The sequence below is a fragment of the Mya arenaria genome, chromosome 10, assembly GCF_026914265.1.
Source record: "Mya arenaria isolate MELC-2E11 chromosome 10, ASM2691426v1".
Lineage (NCBI taxonomy): Eukaryota > Metazoa > Mollusca > Bivalvia > Myida > Myidae > Mya > Mya arenaria.
The window spans coordinates 25,943,807-25,958,012 of record NC_069131.1 but is presented as its reverse complement, the minus strand read 5'-3'; the positions used below and the strand labels follow the sequence as shown (position 1 = coordinate 25,958,012).

At 36.6% G+C, this 14,206-nt stretch overlaps 2 protein-coding genes across 4 annotated transcripts in view; both read left to right on the top strand.

Annotated features, from left to right (window-relative positions):
• Nucleotides 1–1,007: 1,007 nt before the first annotated feature.
• On the top strand, nucleotides 1,008–8,225 carry LOC128206730 (uncharacterized). The gene is made up of 5 exons (XM_052909378.1): nucleotides 1,008–1,218; nucleotides 2,936–2,990; nucleotides 3,740–4,778; nucleotides 5,225–5,340; nucleotides 7,214–8,225. The coding sequence occupies exons 1-5, from the start codon at nucleotides 1,146–1,148 to the stop codon at nucleotides 7,887–7,889; spliced, it is 1,959 nt and encodes a 652-aa protein (XP_052765338.1). The 5' UTR covers nucleotides 1,008–1,145; the 3' UTR covers nucleotides 7,890–8,225.
• A 3,168-nt stretch (nucleotides 8,226–11,393) lies between these two features.
• LOC128205772 (phosphatidate phosphatase LPIN3-like) overlaps nucleotides 11,394–14,206 on the top strand; it is a 35,695-nt gene continuing 32,882 nt past the window's right edge. For 2 of the 3 annotated variants that reach the window (XM_052907707.1, XM_052907703.1), the window contains exon 1: nucleotides 11,394–11,531. The gene's annotated coding sequence lies outside the window, so the exon portion shown is untranslated. Of the gene's footprint in view, nucleotides 11,536–14,206 lie in introns of all 3 variants that reach the window. The other variant, XM_052907706.1, reaches the window with a different exon arrangement.

The following is a 14,206-nucleotide window of genomic DNA, read 5'->3' as shown; positions in this document are numbered from 1 at the left end:
GACCAGCACTTGTCCTTCATTAGAGAAAAGAGGGGAGTGGTAGAGCGAGAGAAGGAAAAGGAGGAGCATATTAGTGACACTGGGCAGGTAATTGCTCCAAAGGTCGAAATACCTCCTGATTGTTTAGGAATCCGACCGAAACCCGCTGTACTCCTAGTATACTAAAAGAAGTTTCAATTAAAGTAGCTATATATCGGGGGAGGGGGGATATGAAAATATTCGTTTTTACCCAATAGGTTTAAAAAGTTCCAATAAATAACGTGCAATAAAAAAAAACAAAAAACATTAATTTTTCAATGACGTCACGTGATTAATCATCATATTGCGGTGGCGTGATGGCAGTATTATTGTACGTAACCGCTGTGTGAAGTGTTATTAACACGACCACACCTAAATTCTTAACCATTTTTCGCGTTCACAATAAAATACCATTAAAAAAGCCTACTGTCTAGCTTATTCTATAAATAGCAACACGGTGATAACAAAAGGGTAGGCTGTTCGTTAACCGGATTTACCATTTCCGACTTTGTTACCAAATATATGCCATAGGCGGCAGTGACGTTGCCTTTACCCACCCAATAACCACGCCCATACCCTTCAAACAAAAAAAACGTTAAAAAAACTAAGAACAAAAAAGATTGGAATATTATCATTAATCATAAAAACCTAAATATCAACCAACAATTCCACGAAAAAAGCCTAAAATACTATTAATAATATTTAAAGTATCTAATATTGGGGAAAACATTGCTCCATTAATGTTTGGCCTTGATTTTTTTTTGGTACTGTTTTCTTAGAGGGGGAGGGGCGTGGCCATAGGGTAGGTCCTGCCAAAATACCTGCCGACTAGTATATATCCTGGTGGGTCTAAATGCGGACCACATATAATAGTCAGAATAGCAGGTGGTGAAATGTCTGATAGATATACTTGCTTCTACAATCTTGCACAAACAGACGCAGTCATGATTACACTAAATTTACCGTGACCATGTTCCATTTTCAAAATCCAGAAGCAACAATGTTGTTGTTAATTGGAGCTATTTTAAAACTCAGCCCTGATCTGTGTTATAATAGGAATATTCTTTATGTAATAGTGTAGTTTGCTTATCAATTAGATGAAATTGTTAGTGAGTTAATGTGCTCAAATGTTGTCCAACTGTTTCTTGATGTTTAGTATTTCATTAGTGTTTAACTGGACTGTACATTCTTCTAATACAGGTAGGAATCGTTCAGTGTGAACATTTTGAATTTTTGGCAATACTAAATGGATGTTTTTGTAGACGGGGGTTCTAACAGCTGATAAGTGCCAATCCTGAAAAAAGCTAGCTGGGTGTGTGTTTGAGTATGGGGGATTCGTGCCCGAATCAGGATTAAGGGGCAGTCTAAAATAATTAACGTTCATTACGGGATTTTGCTAATCCCTAATAAAATAACAGGCGTTCATTGCGGGATACTGCTAACTCCTATAACTACATGAAGGATATGCCATGATAAAAAAAATCGTAAAAAAACGTCAACGTACAACTTTGGATTTGCCGTATCAGAAGTCGTAAAATTCCATTGTTGAAAGTGTTTCCAATGTCATTTATATTCATTTTAATGTAATTTGTACTGTTTTTATGCAAATATCCGAGCAAAAAACAACAACAATCGTTACAACCGTACAATAGAAATGATGCAATGATATGCCATTTCAGTGTGCGTTGTTCTACAAATTTCCGACAAGTTGAAATTTTGGCCTAGAATTGCATCATTAAAATATCGTAAATATTTAACACTTGTAGAAGCAGAAAATAACATCATAGTCTTTTATAGGCTGAGAAATATTTTCATATCTTTTCTGTCAAAAACGTTACTTAGAAATTAACGTTACTTACGTGTTTGTTTACATCGGTTGTGACCCGTGGTCTTTTTTTTTTTTAAATCAAAATATTGCCTTCCGATGTGGCATTTATGACGCAATTAATCACGTGGTATACACACACACACACTGATATACACGTAACATAAATAAAAACACCACACACATAACACACACGCATCAAAAAATTGATTTTGTTCACCATTCCAAAGCATACGACCAGGGGCGTGGCTAAGACCTAAAATACAGAGACTTGAAAGTATGAAGCAAATCCCAACAGCTGCCCCTGGCTTACTTTAAATAGTTGCATGTGGCCTCAGCTGGGTAAAATCAGTCTTGATCCTGAAAATGAAAAAAATACAACATTTTATGGGCTGCTCATCACGTCATTTAACACATTACAACTATTAGTCATGATTGGTCGACGATATTTCAACTTTCTATAAAATCAAAAAATCCACGAGGGTTATATAATTGACAATCTGCATCATACATTCAAGTCTCTGTGAAAAAAAAACTTGTAGGCCCGATTCTATGCCAGTGACTTTGGGGACTCTTATATGCACATTACACACCCTAATCAAGCCATTTACACTGCACGTAGTTAAAATAAACACCGATTTTACTTTGGTTAAAATGAAACATTTTTTAGTTGTTCGAAGTGTTTGAGTAGCTATTAGTTTTTATTGCATTTTTTGGTTATCTGAAATTGTCATTTTTCAAAAAAAATGTAGGCCCAGGCCTGCAAGGCCTATATGTAGCTGCGCCCGTGACAACGTTAATAAAACGACGGTAGCTATGCTGCAAATTATTTTATGGAAACGTGTTAGTAAGTCATAAATATGAGTTGGTATCTCACAATAAAAAAAAGTAAGTCGTAATTAGGAGAATGTCTTAATTAGGAAAAAGTATACTGCAAAACACTTTATACTTTGGCACCTGGACGCTTCCATAGACTTCATTTTAAAACTTTATAACTGTCTACATATAATATAAATAACATGTACATTTGATTTATACATATATGCTACATAAATATATGTATAATGCAAATCATTTATTTTATTCCAATAGAGGACGGATCAGGAAATGGTGAACATGGTCCCAAGAGCATGCACGATATCAATCAGTAAGTCTTATTTGAATTTCATTATAACCCCCCCCCCCCCCACACACACACACACACACACACACTTTGTTAATGTTTTATATAACTTCATGTACACGTATGTGTCTTATAGAGACTTAAGAGACTTATAGAAATGGCTGAAAAAAGTTTGGTTCGGACTGTAAGGAATTAAGTCTAAAAACAAATTATATAAATGAAGATTAAATCGTAATCTTATTACCAATGGAAAATGTTGTGCAAAAAAAGAATTATGACGTCTTTTATAGAACATAACAGAACAGGACAGAAAAAAACATTATTTAACCATGCAGAAAGTCATATACCCATGTAGTCGAAGTAGAACTACTTAATTGTATAAGGAAATACTAAATCATGAGCGGAAATATTATTAATCGAATGGATGTCATTTGAAGAACATAATATATATTTATGCAGCAGAAGGTCATAGACTTATGTAGCTGAATATAGAACAAACTGTAACGGTCTGCTGTAGGCTGGCGTGCGTTCATAACTTCATAGTATAACATTCCGTTAACGACGGAAGTACGTTCATAGTACGTATGTCTACTTGATTGGTAATATGTAAATTAACAAAGCCCAGGCTCTGTGTGGAAATAAAATTTACTGTATAAACAGTCCAGTGGACCCTTTCAAGGTTGAGCATTCTTTTCTCTGAAGGGAACTGTTGGCTGTGTTGACGACGCACGTTACAATACGCATATATATGTATATTCACCTCTGTTTCCCAGGGCGACGTCCCATCTTTCGACTACGACAAATCTCTTCCCGACCAGTTCCAGTACTTTATATCAAACATCTACGACTGGCTCTTCAATGGTGGGACATACAACGTCGCATATTCTTCCGGTTGCGACTTCTGCAACTATCGAAGACGGTAAAACAACACCTCAGTCATTACGGCTTGCCACCAACCCAGTTACTACTACATCTGCCGATATCGAAGACAGTAAAACAACATCTCGGTCAGTACGGGTTACAGCCAACCAAGATACTACTACAGCTGCCGATATCGACGACAGTAAAACAACATCTCGGTCAATACGGGTTACAGCCAACCAAGATACTACTACAGCTGCCGATATCGACGACAGTAAAACAACATCTCAGACATTACGGCTTGCCACCAACCCAGTTACTACTACATCTGCCGATATCGAAGACAGTAAAACAACATCTCGGTCAATACGGGTTACAGCCAACCAAGATACTACTACAGCTGCCGATATCGACGACAGTAAAACATCATCTCAGTCATTACGGCTTGCCATCAACCAAGCTACTACTACAACTGCCGATATCGAAGACATTAAAACATCATCTCAGTCATTACGGCTTGCCATCAACCAAGATACTACTACAACTGCCGATATCGAAGACATTAAAACATCATCTGAATCATTACGGCTTGCCAGCAACCTAGATACTACTACAACTACCGATATCGAAGACATTAAAACATCATCTGAATCATTACGGCTTGCCAGCAACCTAGATACTACTACAACTGCCGATATCCAAGACATTAAAACAACATCTCAGTCATTACGGCTTGTCAGCAACCAAGATACTACTACAGCTGCCGATATCGAAGACATTAAAACAACATCTCAGTCATTACGGCTTGCCAGCAACCAAGATACATGTACTACTACAACAGCCGATATCGAAGTCGTTATAACAACAATAAGTACACAAAAACATCTTCCACCAACGTCAACTTTAACTACACACATAACAAGCTCAGCCGGGCCATCAACAACGTCAAAGGTAAATTGGTATTTAATAGTTCGTCCGTACAAGGTATATTCCGAATCAAAGGAAATACTAATAGTTTAGGTCATTTTCATTCATGGGTATAATCAGAATTATATGTGTAAAGAATAGAACAGAAAGGAAAATCCCTCTTACTGGCTCTATATTTGCGGATTTAAAGATGGTAAACATAGGTTAAGAAGCGCACTGACAGTGTTGCAACTCGAACCAGAAATACTGTTTCCATCCTTAGGATGTTAAGTTTATGCTTCGAGAGAAAATATTGCTGTTCAAGGCATGTATTTATTTATGCAAACGCTATATTATGTTTTGAAAGCAAACGCCATTATGTTTTGAAAGCAAAATGCATTATGTTTTGAAAAGAAACATATAAGTATTTAAAGACAGTTTGATCATCTACAAAATTAAAGAAACTGGTATCTTGCTTCTACTTTATGTAGTGTTTAGACGAACGGGGCTGGAATCTTCTAGGAACTGACTGGGGTTGCTGTGGAAACTACGAGGGCTGCTGTACATACGCTTCTTTTATTTGCTACATCCATGATGCACTTTGCAGGTTCGTTAGCTAGTTAGTTTATGCTGATTTAGTTCACAAACGTTGTAAAAAATACTATTTCAAAAACAAATTTACTTGTTTGCCTTGAAAAGAAGCGATCGCGGTATTATGTGGATTAGTATCAAATGCCTGTGTGTTGTCTATTAAAAACTGAATGTTTGTTAATTGTATCTGTATTTTACAACAAATTTTCTATTCCTACCTTGAAAAGAAGCGATCGCGGTATTTATGTGGATTAGTATCAAATGCCTGTGTGTTGTCTATTAAAAACTGAATGTTTGTTAATTGTTTCTGCTATTTGATGGACGAGTGCCTTAATTGCTGTCTTATCTGTATTGAATGTCAATGGGCCGGTTACATCATGAATCCTAGAAGCAATGTTATATCTAGGCAGTTGGGTGCGCTGTTGAACATCTCCAAGTAATAGTGACATGAAATTACATGTACGTAACATTTTAATGATTAAGAATGGGCGGCGTGAGCGTATTAAATATTACTTTGGGTCATCCAACTTAGAATACTACCTCATTTGTTGACACATTGCCAACGCAAATTCAGATGAAGGGAGTGTGTACCGGATAAATTGCAATAGGCGTACCTTTAAACACCCGCGAAAGTTGAAGTTACTTTTTTGCCTTGAAAAGAAGCGATCGCGGTATTTATGTGGATAAGTATCAAATGCCTGTGTGTTGTCTATTAAAAAGTGAATGTTTGTTAATGGTTTCTGCATTTTACAACACATTTACTACTCTTGCCTTGAAAAGAAGCGATCGTGGTATTTATGTGGATTAGTATCAAGTGCCTGTGTGTTGTATATTAAAAACTGAATGTTTGTTAATTGTTTCTGGTATTTGATGGACGAGTGCCTTGCTGTCTTATATGTATTGAATGTCAATGGGCCGGTAACATTATGAATCCTAGAAGCAATCTAGGCAATTGGGTGCGCTGTTGAACACCTCCAAGTAATAGTTACATGACATTAAGTAACATTTAAATGATTAAGAATGGGCGGAGTGAGCGTAATAAAATATTACTTTGTGTCATCCAACTCAGAATACTACCTCATTGGTTGACACATTGCCAACGCAAAATCAGACGCAGGGAGTGTGTACCGGATAAATGGCAGTAGGAGGACCTTTAAATAGCGAAAGTTGAAGTTCTTAATGATTTAGCCTATTACATAATGATTGCCTATCTGTTAGTTCATTGGCTGAACATATAGGTTCTATTCTAAGGAATACGTATGACTTATTGTTTTTGATAAAACAGCTTCCAGTATATTTGTCATTCCCTGCTCTGTCATTTTCTTGTGGTCATATGATAAATGTTGCCATGAACATGGGTTGGTAACCAATATACCTCATTTGACTATAAAATCATACTTTGAACAATACACTGAATGGAATAATTGAGGCATGTCTAAGGAAAAGTAGTGTACTGATTGGACCGAAGGTCTCAGAACGTATTTTGCTAGCCAGTGGTAAGGCCACGAAGTAATCCCTTTACTGGTGTACATAGCCCGATGAAGACGCACACTTGATATCACGTTATCTATACCAGTATCCTTGTAGGGTCAGTTATAACTGTAAATAATGTTATAAAGATTCTTTTTGCAAAGAAATTATCAGTAATTCGCATTTGCTTAAGAATACTAGTAATATACGGCTTGGTTCATTTTGTCTAAGAGGAAACGCTATGTGCATACGCTATATAATGAAATGTTCAAAGCAGGCTCAATTTTCATTTTTTAGGAGAATGGCCTGATACGTAATGCAACAAAACCCATATGCCATTAACTGTTTTTCCAGATGATATTTCCATGATACAAGTAAACATTTCCGATAAAGAAAAATGTGGATTAGCTTTATTCCAGGTGCTGTGACGTTGGTAAAAGCTTCTGTGGTCCACGCTGTAAACCAGATCGTTCTTGCACACACTATGCCGATGTTGTAACACAAGGAGACGAAATAGTACAGACTGTAAGCAACAGCGATGAAGATATGGATAAATCAGACCACGGAGAACTAAGTGAGCATTTTAATCCAAAATCAGAACCGCCAAATAGCGATACAGTTAACGAAACGGCGATTAATGCGAACAATAGCTACACAAGTAATGCAGTTAAATCGACAAAACATGATGACAGTGAGGATTTCAAAATTGATCAGGTTGAACAAGCATTAGATGATAAAAAATACAAAAACCAAATACCAGGTAATGAGACATTTATCGAAACGGCAATTACTGCAAGCAATAGCTACACTAGTATTGCAAATAATTTGACTGACCATGACAGTGAGCATTTAAATATTGAGCAGCTTGAACAAGCATTAGATGATATAAATTACAAAAACCAAATTCCATATGATGAGACGTATATGGACATAGAAATGTTTGAAGAGGCGACAAACGTACTTTTTAACCATAATAAAACAGATACGTCTAGTACATGGAGTAAAGACAATCATCTTAGAAACAATTTGACTACGTCAGATAATGTGGAAACAGACGGCAGTGGAGAATCTGCGGACGAAATTCTTGGACCATGATGTTTACCATTATGATCGTATCATAGGATAAAAAATGCAAAAGTCTCAGTATGGGAAACACGGGAAAACATTGAAGTCGAAAACTAAACACACGCAATAAATACCAGTGGTATTTATATTAAATTTGATTTCACGTTTAAAAATACACATGTAATAACAGCGGGGGTGGAGGTATGGAAACATAGTTTTTGAGTTCATTGGAACACATTTTCCATCGGTATACGTTGATCTTCACAATAAAATACAAAATATGTATATAGTCTTTAGGTGCATTTTTGTTTTGTATTAACAACATATTTGTTTGTAATTGATTTTGGCGCCTCTTCTTCGAGACAAAGAAAGAAAACAGTACTACTTATAGAAGACATTTGAAAAAGTTCGTTGTTGTTTTTGACTTCATAAAATGCTTTATTAACACTATTTTTTCAGGTTTCGTTCATTATTGAAAAATCATATTAAAATGTTTAATTTTTAAAATGTGTGTTCTATTCATGTTGAAAACGGACAAAACACGACCTCCGTGCTCATTGGAATAAAAAATGTATGTGCTAAACAATAATATTGTATAGTATAATGACTGTACAATATACGAACTACTTCAACTGATGTACCGGCATACCACCGAGGTTGTTTTCGAAAAAAAAATGACCGAGGAGTTCCTGATGTGGTTGATAGTAGCTTGGGTTTTCTGCCCTAACCACTTCATACTCTTGTTGTGCGGAGTAAGCTAAGTACCAGATAAGGATGATAGTGTCAAAAATGCAGCATCATTTGACCAGCTCAAAAATTGCTGAAAAATGTTTTTGATATTTACACGTTACACGATCGTGTGTGTTAAAAATGTATACTTTAATTGAAAGAACCTGAATATTGTTTTTTGAAAATATCGATTTTAACCGCACGGACCAATACCAAATCCTACTCCCAGATTTTAAATAGAAAATTTTCCCCCGAATTGATGAAGGTTACACGGTTCTATAACAATTTCCTATATGTTTCTGAATCTCCTACGCAGTAATTTCCCTTGTCGGTTGCTCATCGTCACGCACGCACACACGCACACATGAAGTTATATATGTTTATTTATAAAGACAATTAAACGCTCATGCACCAGTCAATTGTAACCACGGCCCCCACAGGTCCGGGGTATACCGGAGATAGCCGGGGAAATTGGCCGTGTTTTTACCTTCCATGTGGCCTCGCAGAGCCGGGTGAATGCGGTGGTTTTGTCTTTGCGGCAAAAAAGCGGGGAAAGTTCCTTACCTATGGTCCCTGGGGTGCGGGGGCATTTGGCCGGGATTTTATCATCAGTTCGTCCCCGCAGGGCGGGAATTTTACCCGGGTTTGGCTGGACCGAAATTCAAAGTCCCCGCTATTCCCCGGACCTGGGTGCCGTGGTTACAATTGACGGGTGCATTAACAACAAACAGGATCAAACGAACTTATCAAACCTTGTACAATAGTGGGTAATTTGTTCAGAAACGATTAAGTGTTAATATATGTATCCGTGACTATATCTATTTGTATCTAGAATGTCCACCAACGTCATTGTCTATGGGAGGAAAGTCGCAATTTAGCAAGTGTTTGTCTGTATAATTGATATTATCTGATTTATGCACCAGTTAATTGTAATCACGGCCCGCCCAGGTCCGGGGAATAGCGGGGACTTTGACAGTCACGTCCGGGTAAAATCCCTAATCAACGCATTCGGAACTCCTCGGCCATTTTTTCAAAAACAACCTCGGATGTATATGGACGGTTTACATACTTAAAAAGTGGTACGTTTAAGTCCGCTGCAAATAGATCGCGTAGTAATCTTATTTAGTAGTTAAAATTTATGACTTAACTCTTGGGAATCGTAATTATGTTTGCAATAATACACTTCACTGGCAATCAATTTAAACTGAGAGCAATGAATACAACTCTTAAACACTACATTTAATTAATGCTTTTATTAAAAAAAAATACGGACTACTTCAACAGATGTACCGGCATACATCCGAGGTTGTTTTTGAAAAAATGGCCGAGGAGTTCCGAATGTGTTCAACGGGGTCGAACTGCTAGTCAAATCCCCGTCAAATATCCCCGAACCCCAGGGACCCTAGCTAAGGTTCATTCCGCGCGAATTTTGGCGCGGAGAAAAACCAACCGCAATCACCCGGCACTGCGTGGCCACCTCACTGGCACCGGATTTTCAAACTCAAACATTTTTTTAAAAAATAAAAAAAAAATGTAATAATTCCTCACTAAAAATTATAATACCGAATATGTAAAAAAAATATTAAAATATATATATTTTTTTAAATATGCACTTTGTACTGTATAATATATTATAATTTTTAGTGATTTTTTTTTTTTTTTTTTTTTTTTTAAAATGTTTGAGTTTGAAAATCCGGTGCCAGTGGGCCACCTGGAAGGTAAAAACACGGCCCATTTCCCGCGGTTATCCCCAGTATAACCCCGGACCTGGTGGGGCCGTGATTACAAACTGGTGCATCATGAATATAACTTGAAACTTTGTATGCACATTTAAACTCTTTGTACATGTATATAAAGCGATCTACATTTTTTATAAACGTTTTCAATAAACATTTGATAAAAAAGTGCCTATTTATTAAGTTCCGAGTCAAAGGGAGGATGGGTGATGTTGGGGTGGGTATAGGGGGTTTCTCACCTTATTTTTTAGTACCCGACAATAAATAAATATTTATCAATGTAATGTCTGTGATATGGCCCACCATCTAAAGAAATGCGACAAAACTTAAAGGCTCTTTATCCACCCATTTAGTCTCACAGTCAGCCCATGATGTGACACTTTGAATAACATGATAAACAACGGTTTTAAGCGTTTGTTTATTTAGAAGTAGTGCACGCATGCGTTTCCATTCACCTATATAAACTTGTAAAAACAACAGCATTCACTAGACATCATTAGTCTGTAAATCTATTACAGGTGCGTTGGTACTTTATATTGTATAACAATTAGTTAGATATATACATACCGTGTCAGCGCAATCTATGCTAACACACCTCCTTTTTGATTGGCTGAAAACGGGACACACAGACACACATTTCAGACTGGTGAAGGTCACAACCTGGGTGATGTCCCGGCTTGTAGAACAGAAATAGAAAGTGTACTGGAAACAAACCTGTAACGTAAAACTAGGTTGCTTACTTAGCCGGTTTACAAAATTTAGTTCGACCCCTCTTTTGAACCCTTGATATTTATTTGATATTTATAACATTTGCAGGGACATTCGTAAAGAGTTCATGTTATCTGGGAGTACGATAACTGGTCCCAGCTGTTAGTGGTTATTTTGTAAACATCTACTGACACTATACAGAATTAATTATTATTGATTCTATTTACTCGTGAGAAAAAGAAGTCACCTGACACCGGTAAATAAATTATGCAGATAAACCTGCCGACCAACTAACTACCAATGAAAGCATTCCAAACTCGTACGGTGACCTCTGACGTCATGACATCGGCTGAGTCGGGGTCACAATCATATGTTTTCGTGTGTATGTGCTAAGGAATATTTTTGTAAATATATGAGTTATATTACGTTTAAACAAGAGTACCAAGAAGCAAAGAAGGGTAAAGTGTGTAGATTAGTTCTGGAAAAAGCATTTGGAAAGGTAGGTAAAGAAAATTCTCGTTTATTTAATTTGTACAGTATCCTTTCAATTTCATAATGAAATTTATTGACTCTTGCCAGTCTTGGAGTCGTGAAGTCATAAGATAATGTCTGAACTAAATTATATTTGAGTTGGATGTCTAAACGTCAGAACTGCAGTTTTCAAATCTATCGGGCCTGTCAGTGTTGCTAGCAATGTTGTTTAGGTACAGTAGTACTGTCAGTGCCAAAACAACTTGCAGGCAGAAATGACAATGTCAGATGTCAAAATGACCTGTAGACAGTACATTTCCATTAGGCATTATCTTGCAGTCTGTATCTTAGCAACAATAATGCACATTTAGGAAACTTTTTGACATTTGGACATTCATTTTGTTCCCCCTAACATAGGGTTGAGTCACAAAAACATAATTGGTCACTGACTTTGAAGCAGCTGTTTATATTAGTCTAAAATAATAGACGTGTTACACAGGATTTTTCCAATCCCTAATGTCTAAACGGGTTTGTGCAAAAACTGGTTTGGTTTGAAAAATATTGAAATTGTATTAGGTGAAGTATTTTATGTTTGAAATGGCTATTTTGCATAAAATAAGCATTAACAACATAATCTACCTTTCCAATTAAACCAAACTTGACTGTCACAGACAACAATTATGCCCAGCGGAACAACTCGACCCAATCGTAATAACTCAGCCACCATGAAATGAAGAAAATTCCTTCAAACTTATAATTATTCATTGGATATTTATTTTTAGTGTACGGAACTAATATAAAATAACATTATCTAGTAATATTTCTTGTTTTTATGATATTTTATGGACGCAATATGCTTTAACCCGGAATCCCGATCGGAACAACTACCCACTTTTGGTACATAACAAATTGTACATGAAGGATTTGCCATATCAAAAATTGTAAAAAAAATCCGTCAATGTACAATTATTTGGACTACTGTTTATATGGACTATCTGTATCCATGACGACTGTCAAGCAAAAGGTACCATAGACTTCAGAATTATTAGGACATCATCCATTCATCGTTGCTCTTAATGCAAGTGCTCAGTGTTGCACACGCTTTGTGGTTGAATGAAGCAAACATTGTTTTCTATGTCCATATTACACAAAAGTTAAAAGTTTAATCATATATGAATCTGGTGTCTGTCTGAATAAAGAAATCCAACCGTTAACACATGCCAGCATGTCAGATTTTTCACTCTGGAAGTAAACACATGATGTATTATTATACCCTACCTGCAGCATCATTTCTTGTATCTAGACATGTTGGAAGGGGAAGGATGTTTCAATGTATGATTCCTTGCAGGAGCCTCATGTCCAAGTTTGTTTGTACTTTTTGTATTGCTAAATAAGAGTTTTAGCTAAACAGTTATGGAAGGGTGCTTAACACTGTTTTCGTTTGGTAGAACCCCTATGCCTTCATGGAGACCACCATGGGCACCCTACTGCCTTTATATAATTACATGTGTAACACTGTCAAACAATTATTTGTTTTGATATATAGTTGAAATTTGATACATGTATTTATATTATACTTCAATTAAACACAATTCTAACATTTTCTGTCAAATTCATTATGTTCAAGTTCTTCACGGCCCAAAACAGTGTGCCCTTTTCTCCCTTAGCACTATGTCTTTTTTTAGTGCCAATAGTGGCACCCTGTCGTTTTAAAAACATGGCAAAACCCCTAGCTGTGTGCCCAAGGGGTGAATGCAAGAATAAGGTAACTAGTGAAACTGAAATATATTAGGTTTGGTTACTGTTTAAATATAAGTTACTTATTTGAAACTATTTGTTGCGCGACCCTAAGTTCCAATTCTCACACCAAAATCAGCCAGTTTGAGTCTTCTAAATTCCTCTAAAGCACGTTTCTAGTGACTAAACTGAATGGCATTGTCATGTCATGAGTGAAGTTTCAGTCTTAACATATTAAACCGCCTCATTTTGCTGGCTATGATATAATATTGGGTCGATATTGGCCCTGTACCCATTCCAGTGGCTTTCAAATACAGAAAATAATGCATGTTAAAAATGCTAGCCAAATACTAATTAAAATAAAAAATGACAGGACCATACATACAGAAATGTCAGAAAATATCATTCATGCAGGAGCATAGCTTGTTTAGTCTCAGTATGCCTTTTTTGTCGTCTATATTTAGCTTTGTAAAATAAGAATAGTCATCAGAGATAATTAGTATTTACTTGTTAGTTCTTCAAGATAACAACGCAGACTGGATTTATTATACCCCCACAAACGAAGTTTGAGGGGGTATATAGGAGTGAGCTTGTCGGTCGGTCGGTCGGTCGGTCGGTCGGTCGGTTGGTTTTCATGGTTTCCGGACGATAACTCATGAAAGGCTTGACAGATTTGAAAATTTTTTGGTACACAGGTGTAACATCAGAAGATACAGGTCAAGTTCGATATTGGGGCTGGTGGGGCCAAGGTCATGGTCACTGTTACTAAAAATAGAAAAACGGTTTCCGGACGATAACTCATGAAAGGCTTGACAGATTTGAAAATTTTTTGGTACACAGGTGTAACATCAGAAGATACAGGTTAAGTTCGATATTGAGGCTGGTGGGGCCAAGGTCAAGGTCACTGTTACTAAAAATAGAAAAACGGTTTCCGGACGATAACTCATGAAAGGCTTGACAGATTTG